At 29.4% G+C, this 14092-nt stretch overlaps 2 protein-coding genes and 1 long non-coding RNA gene across 7 annotated transcripts in view; 1 reads left to right on the forward strand and 2 right to left on the reverse strand.

The window, feature by feature from the left end:
- The window catches only part of LOC117151697, a 21960-nt gene extending 18030 nt beyond the window's left edge, over positions 1–3930 (reverse strand). The window contains exon 1 of the long non-coding RNA XR_004461792.1: positions 3800–3930. This is a non-coding gene — a long non-coding RNA (uncharacterized LOC117151697). The remainder of the gene's footprint in view (positions 1–3799) is intronic.
- Positions 3931–4104: 174 nt separating this feature from the next.
- On the forward strand, positions 4105–8219 carry LOC100748338 (anaphase-promoting complex subunit 2). 2 transcript variants are annotated; one of them, XM_033320882.1, is made up of 8 exons: positions 4105–4454; positions 4636–5071; positions 5169–5407; positions 5519–5699; positions 5784–6009; positions 6129–6313; positions 6959–7504; positions 7590–8219. In XM_033320882.1, exons 1-8 carry the CDS (start codon positions 4371–4373, stop codon positions 8027–8029), a joined length of 2337 nt encoding a protein of 778 aa, XP_033176773.1. In that variant the 5' UTR covers positions 4105–4370; the 3' UTR covers positions 8030–8219. The 2 variants fall into 2 exon arrangements, with proteins under 2 accessions (XP_033176773.1, XP_012241452.1); XM_012386029.3 differs by having other exon boundaries at positions 4356–4469.
- Positions 8220–9430: 1211 nt separating this feature from the next.
- Positions 9431–14092, reverse strand: part of LOC100747971 (protein held out wings) — a 46595-nt gene continuing 41933 nt past the window's right edge. For 3 of the 4 annotated variants that reach the window (XM_003489750.4, XM_033320883.1, XM_012386032.3), the window contains exon 8: positions 9431–12956. The gene's annotated coding sequence lies outside the window, so the exon portion shown is untranslated. The remainder of the gene's footprint in view (positions 12957–14092) is intronic. The other variant, XM_033320884.1, reaches the window with a different exon arrangement.

Below are 14092 nucleotides of genomic sequence, written 5' to 3' on the forward strand. Positions count from 1 at the left end.
ACTATTATAAGGATACAGAATAAGTGAAGTTTTACTGACGATACTGTGTCTGAGGAAAGCTAGGGGTGGGTGTGTCTAAGGACACGGGACTATCGGATTTGTTGATGACAATTTTGATTAAGGAAGCGAGGGCAGTAGACACCGTCTCCGATTGGATAATAAAAGTTGCTAACGGAACATACCAGACCATTGTCACTAATGTCGCGAGCGCTTAATCGCCGTGTTTGATTGTCAAATCTGTGTTATCCATACTTGTGTCAATAAACCGTACCTTTGTTATACCGCAACGATGGCTAATTTCAATGAAGATTCATCAAACACCAACAACCCTATCCTCAACGTCACCCCGACATCAGAAGTGGGATCAGACCCACGTATAGCCATGGAACAGCTCTTGAAAATCGTGGGCCGGACTCAGCAGAAGGAGCAAAGACCAAGTGTGGAACCTGTACATCTAGTGCTACCACGTTTTAACCCCGAAACCGCCGACCCAGCTATGTGGTGCGCGAATGTTAGTGCAATTATGGACAAAATGCCTCTACAAGACTACGAGTTATACCTTGTTATAAGTCGTGCCCTAGAGGGTACCGCGGTACAGTGGCTTACGCAAGTTCCCGTCAACGGTCTTACTTGGACAAAATTTAAGGAACTTCTTCTGACTCGTTATGGTGGCACGGAGACGGCAATCTCAGCGCTATTTAGGATGCTCAACGAATCACCACTGGAGGGCGAAACCACGGGGGCTTTTGGAAATCGTCTCCACTTCCTTCTGTCGGTGAAATGGGAAAATTTAACCAGTGCCGAACTAATCAACGCCGTCGTCTTTCTGCGACTGATCTGGCATGACCAGCGTTTCGAAAGAATAGCACTCACGAAGGATATTCGGACCCAAGATCAATTCCATAAGGAAATGCGAGTTTTCTCCCACGTGAAGAGTACCTTCACGTCGAATAGTTCATCGACGGAACCTAAAGCCAAACGACACAAGCCATTAGCCCACCACGCGAGGTGCCTTTACTGTGGTAACCGCGGACACAAAATAGGGGAGTGCCGCAGTAGAATGCGTAGAGAACAGCAATAAAAATACACAACGCCCGGAAGGAAGACGATCAGTCGCATCGTCACAGGTGGTTTGCTTCAGGTGTCAGACGGAGAGCCATATCGCACCTGACTGCCCGCTACAACAAGACAGAAAAACCGGCCCCAAGAACAAACTTCGAGTCGACTCCTGCGTGGTGAAGCCGCCAGCTGGTAGTTTAAGTCATCAGAGTGAGTCGTTTCTGTTTTACTTCGATTCCGGAGCTGAGTGCTCATTAATCAAAGAATCCGTAGCCCCGAAATTTTCCGGTAAAAGAACGATCGATATAGTAGTAATGCAAGGAATCGGGAATACTTGCGTCAAAAGTACGTCTCAGATTTTGTCCGTCGTACATGTCACGTAAACTTAAGGGTTGGTTGATGAAATAAAATAGCTGAGTCGTAACACAACTATTAATTTTGTTTTAATTAAACTTTATTATGAATTCAGCAATCATAATGTAACATACACTAAATTAAGGGGGGAGGGTAAGGTTTTAAAATTTTTTTTTGCATTCTTTTTTTATTTTTTTGATTGAATGCATAACATCTTAAGAATATTGTGTCAAAATTTCAGCGTGCTATTGTTACTTCACAGACATTTTTTTCTCTATATAATACCTAATCTTACCCCCAGATCTATTTATAGTACTTAACGACTCAAGTACAAACCTCCTTATACCTGTACTGTATATTTTGTCAGTGTAGAGTAAAAAATTTAGTGTAGGAGTAAATATTCCATTTTCATTAAGTTTTGTGTTAAATCTTTACTAAAATGCCTAAAAAAGTTACTAGATCTGATAGACAATCAACTGGTTCGAGATTATATCAACCTAGAAAAATTGTACCTCCGCATAAACGTAAATACGAAGGCACTTCAACAAATAGCGCGTCAGCTAAAAAAATAAAAGTGACTGTTGAAGATCAAATTACGAAGGATCGTGAAAAATATTATAGGATAATTGATTTTTTATTAGTCTTTTCAACATTTGCTACGCTAGTGAAAAAGTAAACCGATAAAATTCGCTTATGAACGTTTTATACCAGATTTTTTAGTGTTCAAAACTTTAAAGCGTTTTCCCCACAACTCACGTTTTCAGAGTCGGTTCCCCCAATTACCTCAAAACTATTGCGCCGATCCTTTTGAAATTTTGAAAACTACTTCTGTACATAATTTGTGAGGTAACGCTGTAGAGTTTTTTCAAATTTGTTAATTATTTTTATTTTAAAATAACAAATTAGCCGAAAATTTTCGCACAAAATCGCGTTTTTCCCTTCGAAGTGTTCCAAAAAAGTGAAAGATTGAAATTTTGAAAAAATCTTCGCAGCGTTACCTGGGGAAAACTGTTACCTAACGAATGAACTTTAACTTTTTGATTTCTGATGATCCAACACCAAGTTCTGAGGGGCACCGCAATTATACTTTTATCCGAGACACGTCTGAATAATTGCTGCCATTGCCGTATTTTTTAATATTGTCATACTTTAAGAAAAGAAAATAAAGAAATTTTAACTGTATCGTCACAAAAACATGCCTTTTTTTGTACTAATTAACCCCCCCCCCCCCTTAACATAAATCACAATTCACTCCAACCACGTTATCTAAGACTTAGTTATAACGATATGTTAAGTACGTAACTGTTATAAGGATAGAGACCGTTAAAGATATGTTAACTATTCTAAGGATACAGAATAAGTGAGTTTTACTGACGATACTGTGTCTGAGGAAAGCTAAGGGTGGGTGTGTCTAAGGACACGGGACTATCGGATTTGTTGATGACAATTTTGATTAAGGAAGCGAGGGCAGTAGACACCGTCTCCGATTGGATAATAAAAGTTGCTAACGGAACATACCAGATGTGAAGAAAATCAACCAATGGCGCTTAATCGCCGTGTTTGATTGTCAAATCTGTGTTATCCATACTTGTGTTAATAAACCGTTCCTTTGTTATACCACAACGATGGCTAATTTCAATGAAGATTCATCAAACGCTCCCAACTCCATCCTCAACGCTAACCCGACATATATATATATATGTAACATATATATATATATGTTAATTCTGCTTCAAATTCTTTTGGAATATATATAATATTAATAACACTGATATACATCAATATTGTTCTGTGAAAAGAAAAAGATATATATACATATGTACTTTATAGATTCTGAGTCTTGGGCCCAGTCTATATATGTGGATTATTGATATTATTATCGATATTATTATACAGTTATAATGGATGCGTGTTCTTATAAACTATCATTCTTACAAATATATCAATCAAATTATGTATATAATTTTGAATTAACATTGAAGTTTCCTATGAAATTGTAAATAATGTATAAAATAGGATAATCTATATCATAGATGAAGTATAGAATTTTATATAACATATTTCTTCAATACAACTTAAAGAACACATTCTGTTTATTCCACATTTTTCGCAAATAATTTATTGTAATCTTCCATTAATTTAACACCGTTCTCTGCCGGTATCATTGACAACTTATAGTTTATTTTCTAGTTTTAGCTCATTAATAAAACTTCTATTTTCGGATCAAGTATACATCTCGTGTTTCAAAATGAACTGCGGAATGTTAGCATATGATTCACACACTATCTAGGCGAATCTCAAATGACACGATTTTGAGAGTTCTTCTTAAATGAACATACAACTCTTGCGAGAAACTATCAGAAGGAATTCTCAAATGAATACTTACAATTCACATATATTTGTTCTGATACTGCTTCGTGCCATGTGCACATTTCTTCTTTATAGTATTTACCGATACAATGCAGTGAAGCAGGGTCGCATGATTACACATTTCCTCTTTCGCTGTGCATTCTCATATTTCTCCCAGTAAAAACACTGGAGACGAAACGTACGACTAGTTCAGTCATTGACCACGAGAGGCTCTTACTTTTACAACTAGTACCCAGACTTTAGTTGAATTTTACTACATAGGTATCGTCTATAAGCATTGACGATCTCCCTTCCTATTCATTTCTGAAATAACCTTACTACGTAATGCTAGTCGTGTATGTTTTTGTTTATATTTATAATAAGTATTGTTGTATTAATAGTAACAGTGGACGAGTTTTTCAGCAGTTTATGTAGCAAAATATTGTATTTATTTTGAAAGATTCCAAAATGTATGATCGATATTCTCTTTTGATTAACATATATTTAAATACATTTTATATTTTAATTTCTAATAATTCAGAAGAAAAATATTACCAGATAATCAATTATGAAAAGTGATTATAATTTCAAAATTGGTTAAATTATATATGTATAGTATGGATAAATCTCAGATCAATAAAAACGATTTTTTCCCTCAAGTTCAGTATGCATTTCCTATTTTATATGAAAAGGTTTGTTTATATTTGGTAAATATCTAGATTTGCTTGTCTTGAAAATATACTTAGTAGTAACGAATACTTTATTGAGTGCTTATAATTTAATACATAATCAAATTCATATAATATTCTTGAAATATGTGTTTAAAATAATAACTTAATATTTGTAAAGTAAGTAACTTAATATTTGTTTTAGATTCAAAATGAATGTACAGATGAAGAATTTGCAGATGTGATTAAAGAAATAAAGAGGTTGAATTTGACACAATTTGTTGAAGATATAGTTATTTATCATATAGAGTTATATATTCGGCAAAATGTAGCACCCACATTTTGGAAACAATTCACAAATAATGTGACTGGACAACAAGGTTTCGAACATTTTAAAAATGCAGTAGATGGATTGTATATAAGTCTAACAGAATTTTTGCCATTATTAAAAAAGTTAGAATACTTAACACAAAATGAAACAGCTCAATCTACAACAAATGGGAACAACGTACTAGGTCAATTTAAATTAATTGTACGATCTACGCTATTAAGTCAGTTACCACTTCACTACGAACACATAGTTGAGCAATTTTATAAAATCGCGTTTAATGTATTTTGTAGTGCAGATAATTCTACGCAAGGTACTTCTGTTACAATTTATTTATAAGAAAGTAAATAACAAAATTTTAATATTTATATATCCTACTTACTGTAGTTTACTTTGTGTTTACTTTGCAGTAACTACTGGAAGTGATACTGCTCAATGTATGGGTTGTTATCAGGAAGTAGATAAATGTCAGTGTCAAATGATTGTATTTATGTTCCACGAAACAAATAGAAAATTAATTGAATTAGAACTATTAGAGAGATTAGTTGGTAATGTTCTTACATCACTGATACATATACGTATTAAAAATCATGTCAGTCAATCATGTGATAAAACATTTGATGTGTCACAATTAAAATCATTAGAAAATGTAAGATTTTGTTATACATACTCCACTTATATAATATAAACTGTACTTGCCTGACATCTTGAATGCAATGAATAATATAATCAATGTCATGTTTTATATTTTATTTCACAGTGGCTTGAAACGGTTGTTATGAGTTGGTTAATAAGAATATATTCTGGTGGTTTTTCAAAGGTTGTATCTTTGACTAATCAAACTCGTAGTGCTATAGACAAATTTAAACAGAAATTGTCTCATTTTTTATATGAAACATATACAAGATTTAGAATTGAACAACTCTTTGACATCATAATAGGTTATTAAAATATAATTCACACATATATCTTTTTATACTTGTTACATTCATATTTATGTTACTTATACTGTTTTTTATATTTAGAGTATCCTGATTCTCAACCTGCAATAGATGATTTACGTATTTGTCTAGAACGAACTGATTTACGTAAAGTCCTAATAGAAAGTCTACAAGAAGCATTAAAAACGAGATTATTACATCCAGGCGTAAATACACCAGATATAATAACAGCTTATATTGCAGCTATAAGAGCATTGAGACAATTGGATCCTACAGGTGTCCTCCTTGAAACAATAACAGAACCTATTAAGTAACTATTATATTAAAATCATATTTTATTAACAATTATTAAAGTGTACTAATTATAATCTGTTAAATCACCAATGAACTTTTTCACAAAATATTTAAACGCTTTTACATATTATTTAGAATTTATTTAAGAACCAGAGAGGATACTGTACGTTGCGTAGTGAGTGATTTGCTTGATGATTCACCAAGTGATCTAGCTGATGAACTAGTCAAGGGCGAATCTTTACAATTAGATGATGGTTCTGGCGATGAAGAAAATGAAGATTGGGACAAATGGATGCCAGATCCTGTTGATGCTGATCCTGGTATGTTTATAACATCTAAGGTGTTTTAAGATGATTAGTCAAAACACTGAATATGAATTTTATGTTTTATACTAAAATAATAGAAATATGTCTCCTCCAAGGAATGTTGTATTGGTTATGTTTCCATTTAAGATACATTTGTTTCTATTTACATATCTGATTACGTAATATTTAGATAACAATTCAAAATCTATATATATATATATGTCTGTTATATATCTATTATAAGTAGATTTTAGAATTATTTAGAATTAGAAGTATTTAGGATTATTATTGATATGCAGATTGTGATAAAAAGAACCTTCTTTATGACCACTAAAATTTACCTAATTTGAATATTTCCATTCTGTATTTATTAAAACAATCAAAAGATCTTGTGTATGCAACTATTGCATAAACTAAGAAAATGTTTTACTGCAATATTGTAGTATGTAGTATGTAGTATGTAGTATTTTCAATATATTTAAACTTGCAAATTTATTTTATAAATACCTGGCTGCACAACCTCTTTTTAATTTTAATAGAATTTTCTTTACAACATTCCTATTTAAATTTTAACTAATTTTTTTATACATTATTATGTAATAAATCTTACAAAGTGCACATTTGGGCTTACTAAAATAGATTTAAATCTCTTTTTTATAGCAAAATCAGCACAACGCAGAATGTCAGATATAATATCGATGTTAGTAAATGTATATGGTAGTCAAGATCTATTTGTAAATGAATATCGTACATTATTAGCAGATAGACTACTGTCTCAATTAAATTATCATACTGAACGAGAAATCCGTCATTTAGAATTATTGAAAAGGCGTTTTGGAGAAAATCAACTTCATTACTGTGAAGTTATGTTAAAAGATGTATATGATTCTAAAAGAATAGATGGACATATACAATCTGATGCTAGTTACACTTTAGAAAAAGAGCACTTCCCTACATCTGCATTGATATTATCAGCACAGTTTTGGCCACCATTTAAAGAAAACTGGAAATTAGAGTTACCTAAAATTGTACAGGACCAATTAAACAAATATGTAAAAGCATTTGAAACTCTAAAAGGAAATAGAACACTTTGTTGGAAACCTCATCTCGGAAATGTTAATTTAGAAATTGAATTAAAAGATAGAAAATTAGATATAAATGTAACACCCATACATGCTACAATAATCTTACATTTTCAAGATAAGAGTAAGAAATATTTATGCACATGTTATTATTAACATCCTTAAATTTGTTTAATATTAATATATTTATTGTATTTTTCAACTTGCAGAAGAATGGGCTTTAGAAGAACTTGCAGAAATAATGCATGCCCCTGCAACTGTGTTAAGAAGAAAAATAACTTTTTGGGTTTCACAGGGTCTTTTGAAAGAAATTTCTAATGATGTCTTCATATTACAAGAAGAAAGTTCGACGAAAACCAGATCTTTATCAGACATCGTTCTGGAAGAAGAAGTAGAAAGTGCAATGGCATCTGCAAGTGATCAGAGGGAGGAAGAACTTCAAGTGTTTTGGTCTTATATTGTTGGCATGCTAACCAATTTAGATTCTATGCCTTTAGAAAGAATTCATCAAATGTTAAAAATGTTCGCGTCTCAAGGTCCAGGAGCAATGGAATGTGGCTTACCTGAATTGAGACAATTTCTTGATAGAAAAGTGAGAGAACATCAACTATTATTTTCAGGTGGCTTATATCGTTTACCAAAATCATAATTATTATTTAATTCTTTGTATTATATGATGTATAATATGCGATAAACTCATCAATGTTTAAAAGCTGATTTCATACAATAAGATTAATAATAAAAATTAATCTGTATAATACTGTTTAAACCCATAGTTTAATATACTGAGCAACAATGAAATTTTATGTACTGTATAATAAAGATGAAAGTGAGAATTACTTTTTTTCTAACGCGTAAATTATATGTTACTAATCAGATAATAGATACAGTTATAACAAAATATTTCTGTAATGCATTTATAAAAAAAATGTATAATATAATAAATTCAATATATTAATGTAGTTGCCTGCATAGTTAAGTATTATATATACATGCACATTATAGTTTAATTATATATTATATTTTAGTTTCTCGAAGAAATTAATATCATCTTTGCATACCATTCACATCATTTGCAGCACAATTTTTTATAAAGTATACTCCTCTATACTTAAAAATATCAAAATGTTATTATTATATTTATACAGCAATCTTTCTTACCCTTCTCTGATATGTATGGAAAAATTGCAATGAACAATGGAAAACCTTAATTACACATTTAATAAATAAATCTTTTAGATAATTTGAAAATAAAATTATTTTATATTTTGACCTATACTTGCTACATATCTTGCATTGTTGACAGAAATATCAACAATAAAATAAAATATAAAACAAATCATTTTATAAATTTTGACAAGAATTAAGCAACTATTGTAATAAACGTAAATAGTAAATACAAATATTCTTAATAACAAAACTGTATACATACATACATATATAAATCTATGTATGTATACATATATGCATATAAAGGTACATATACATGTTATTTGAATAAGTATTGTGAATATAAATGATATTTACTCCTTGATCTCAATGTCAAATATTTTTAAATAATCTAATCCAATTAAAATAATTTTGATGAAAGTATCTTTAATGTTTTGTGACATATATACATATATGTTACATACTGTTACCAAATTTAAAACACTATAGAATTAAACAAATATTAACTAGTTTTTGCCATGACTGATTATTAATAGTAAATAGATTATTAATGTTAATATTATTAACATTTCAAAGTTACAGTTTTCCAAATATAATAAAAAAATACAATGTTAATTCTCTGACTGTGATTAAATATTAATGATTATATATCATACATTCATTTCAAAAACAATGTCTCGTATATGAGAACAATATATCATAGTGATAATATGATATATCATATTGTTATTTCTAAATTGTTTTTTATGTTTTTAAAAATTTGTATGCGTATTTTGTAACATGTGTATGTACCTGCAACTGTATAAGACTTAAAAAATATATAAGTTCATCTACATATAAACAGTCAATGAATACATATAATAATTTGTTTAATATTAAAAGGGAAAGTTAAAAAATAGAGACAATTTTGCCGAATTTGAGATACATATCAAACGTCTTGAATCTAGTAATGATACATATGAATGTAAGTATTTCATAATCTATATATGATATATTTATATATACGTAAGATTAAAAATTTTTTGTTTCTAAGAAAATAGAAGAAAAAGTATCAATAGAAGAAAAAATAGAAGAAAGAACTTTTGTTTGAGATTGCTAGAAGTTGTCGAATATTATATATTGATTATTGTAAACAAATCTTTTTAATTTTTGAAATTTATAACACTTTTACTCCCTATGATGCAGTTTTAAAACCTTTATTATTAAGGGAAAGTATGATAAAAATTTGATTATATAATTATCATTCCAATCAAATAATATATAGATTTTTAATACATAATCAGTAATTAATATCATTCACTAAAAATAATCTGTATTATTTTTTATTTAAAAAGGGTAATTAATATTTAATGCACTATTATATTTTACTTAGTATTAAAGTCCAACAATCAAATTCAATCCAATCGGTCCAAATATCAAAGAATATATTTTAGTGATTTTCAAAACCAGGACATTTATATAAGACCAAATAAGAAGTAAAATATGTATATATTTCTATGTTATTATTTTATGTGTGACTCAAAGATAGATACATATATACATATGTGTGTATATATATATATGTATATATGTATATATTAATGATATCATCATTGCACTAAATACACGGCAAAAGTTTCATCAATTTTCAACTTCCCCCGCTCCTACATATGTATGTACTTTTGTAAAATATCTGTGTTTTTTTTGCATCATTATTTTGAATTACATATTGTATTAAAATATAGTGGATATACTACTTTAAGCTATAAACTTAAGTAGAATTCAGATCACTCTTAGTACGATTAGATCATGAATTATAATCTATTTACACAAAGTAATAGTTGTTTGTCCTTATATAGTTGAAAATGTTCAAAATGCTTGTTTAAAGTACAAGCATGTTACACAGATCATCAAATATACACAAATGAACATGATAGAAAGTTCTTATTACATGTACATATGGCAAATCTAAATGATTAACAGAATATTATTTGTATATCTAAATGATATTATTGACTGGTAAATAAATCAATCTCACATATAAACACTCTCTTCTATTATATATAGATAACTTCATTATATAACATTATAAATGTAGATATATTCCAAATAACGATGAAGGTAGTAAACAACTTCCATATGCTGTTCTTTGTCTTAATTAAATTGCTCACCATTTGTAGAAATATCGTTTTTATAAACAACCCTTCCTAATCTACATTTATAAAAAGGAAAGAAAAATAAATGGTTTCTTTGTGAATTTATCTAGATAAGTAAAATTGAAAATATTCAATAAATGATCAAAGTCTATTATTTTACAAATAAATTGCACCGTAATATTACATAACAGAATTTTCAAATTATAAAAGAATAAAATATTACATATGTATCTCTTTGTTAAAAAGTGGAGATTCTTCCTAGCCACACAACAAACTAATATACGTATTTAAAGAGACATTTTATATTCTTAATAATTAATTAATATCTTCAAATATATTTTGATTTTTTTAGCTTTTCTTGATCAAATTAATGAGTTGTAAATTCAGAAAGTTAGATACAAAATATCTAGTAAATAATAATTATAATTAAATTTGACACGTAAAATTGTATATTTTTGTGTTATGTTATAGTTCATCGTCTATTAATATAACAATTATTTAACATGCTATTACTGGTGTAAAACTTTATCTCTGTAAATAGCTCTCACTTAACATTAAAACAAAAATATTCTTAAATTTTTATTTAGAGATTTGTTCTTTTCGCGGGTTAAACTATTCAGTTTCAATTAAAAAGTATCAAAATGAAAACAAATTTTGATTTTATATTGCACCTATTACATGTGGATATATTATTTTCTAAGTTATATAAAATACATAATGTTATTTAAATTTTTAGCCCCTTTTCTCTCCCTATTCATTTTATTGCTCTAATAAGGACGTAAGTACTAAAAAAATTGATATAGCTATTATGCAGAAAACTTCATTTTATAATTTGTGATAAACTGTACTAAATAGAAACATGTATATTGTTTAAAATGAATTTTTAGTATATATGTCATCTAAGAGGTGTGATATAACAGAAAAATGAGATTCTTATATTACTGATAAATTAAATTGAAAAATAATTTGTAAGAATTTTGAATATTTCCTACTTATTCATTATACAAATGAACATATATATAGCATATGTACATATATGTATTATTGAAATTTTAATTTTTCGTACATGTCAATTAAATTAAAGTAATATCGAGTCAATCGCCTTTGAGAACATTATTCAGCTAGAAGTGTTATACATATAATGGAATCAGAAGTTACAAGGTATTAAAAATTCGTAGAACAAACGTTTATGATTCTGTTTGTTGTATGAATAGTGTCTTTATGTATGTTTCATTGTGCACATTATTAGAAACTCAACTTTCATTAATTACACGTACATATGCATATATAGCAAAAATACGTTTCAGCATCGACGTTACTAAATATAGTAAGATTTACAAATATTCAATTTAAATTGTAGGTAATATGAAGAAGAAATAATAACAGTAAGAGGATAAATGGAACGATACTTAAAAGATAGGTACTATTGTTCCACATTACGACATGTCACAAATTTAGCGAATATAATTCATAATGATATATGCTATGGAGAATTTCTATAGATGTACGCGCTATTTACATGTATTATACATGTTGCAAATTATGCATATATATGCGATTTTTTGTAGATTATTCAATGAACAATAGTTGAAAATCTATTATTTTCTAGTTATATCACGCCTTGAAACATTTTATACGAAAAAATTTGAAATTTAGTATTTTAATAATAAATAAGTTAGTATTTTAACGTGAAAAAATGATGATGGTACATACGTAAAGATAATAGTCGAATAACTATGTACTTCGCAAAATAGTTATGTTTAAGAAGCAAAAGAATTGATAATAAATAATGTTGGTATTGCATTAATTTTATAGTGGTGATTCATTGAAATTCACACAAATTTCTCAAATTTATGCAGTAGAACCGAAGTGATTGTAATTTTGCTTCGAAATAAAAAAATGTTGCAAAATTATCGCTTTGTTTGCGTTAAAAATAAAGATGCATTTAATTATGAACCTGATTGATTTTTGTTGAAAATTGATCCTTTTTCGTCGGTAAGTAACTCACAATCAGAGACTTAATTACCTGACTGACGTTGGAAACGCCAGCACAAACGAACGCTAGCGGAACGAGCAAAGCAATTTAAACAAGGCTGTACAATTTTAAAAACACGAAGAGGGTACAGGATGGATAAACTTGACGAACAACAGGGCTGGTGATGCGAACGGCGAAGGTGGTCATCTGGTTGGTGAACCGATCGAACGCGGATGTTGTTCCAGAGTCCAGGTGTTAGCACGGGGCGAGTGGATTCCATTGTTAGCACTCCAAGCCTATAGGCCATGGGCAACCAAGGTTAAAAAGAAAGAAAAGAAAAACAGATTGTTAGTAATTTAATTATGATCGATTCATGTTAACATTAAGTTTTTGAACAGTTCGATAGTTGAAAGAAATGTAGTTAGTGGGAAGCATTGCCTTTCCTTAGATATCTTTGCATTTTAAGTTACCTAAATTATTAGACGATTAAAAGGAATTCATTTGCCCGATCGCCTAATAAGAGATTCGTTTTATTAATTCAAGGTACGTATTCACGTATAAAAAGTAAAAGTTAACGTCTAACGAAACGAGTATAATCAAAGAAATAACGATTAACAAGCAACTGCTTCGCACTCCCTTTTGGTCAATATTAGTGTATAAGCATTTATTTCATATAAAACATGATACACGTGATAGAAACATTGTCAGAATATTATATATCGATGAAATGAAGCTCATACTTCGTTACTTGTCATTCATCGTTTACAATTAACAGCCCTCTAATTACCGAAAGTTCGTAAACTTGACATATATGTATGCAGCTATACATATAATTTAGAGGATTTCATCATTTTTCCAAGCTTCGTTATTATTGTTACAATGCGCATGATCTGACATGATGATTGCTTTTTTCTGTCTTTCTCTTATAAAAGAAATTCGATCGATCATTAGAGGGTTAAACTATGTATTTTGGTTATAAGTTTCACATAATCATGTGCCCTCCCCGCGCTTAGGATAGTCGAGAAGATAAATATATAAAACTGTGTACAAGATTCTAAAACGGAACGATTTAAAGACATAAACAAGTGTAAAAAAGCAGACTTAGAATAGTAGGTGGTAAGATGATTTTTAGTTATTTAAAATGCGAGGAATTCGTTATTTCCCAAAAAATTATATCATTTTGTAGGCAGCTTGGGTGTGCACCTGCCACCATATAGTAGCGTTAAATGACACTGTACGTACGTATGATATTAAATCCATAATTACAGCAATATTATTACTGTGAATCGTATTAACTATAACGATTAATATCCTATCATCAAGCAGGTGTCAAAAGGCCAATGAATTACACGCGTGCCGTACAATAAAATAGGTCTATTTTACAATCTCTGAAAAAAGCATACCTTTGCATATGGTGTTAAGATCTGTTTAC

This window comes from Bombus impatiens, unplaced genomic scaffold, assembly GCF_000188095.3.
Source record: "Bombus impatiens unplaced genomic scaffold, BIMP_2.2 scf_0368, whole genome shotgun sequence".
Lineage (NCBI taxonomy): Eukaryota > Metazoa > Arthropoda > Insecta > Hymenoptera > Apidae > Bombus > Bombus impatiens.

Bases quoted from the DNA above. Each gene is read 5' to 3' on its own strand.
- LOC100748338 (XM_012386029.3), top strand. From the start codon at position 4,371: ATGTATAGTATGGATAAATCTCAGATCAATAAAAACGATTTTTTCCCT. The intron at 5,072-5,168 runs GTACTTCTGTTA...TTTACTTTGCAG, and splicing joins TGCAGATAATTCTACGCAAG to TAACTACTGGAAGTGATACT. The intron at 6,314-6,958 runs GTATGTTTATAA...TCTTTTTTATAG, and splicing joins TCCTGTTGATGCTGATCCTG to CAAAATCAGCACAACGCAGA.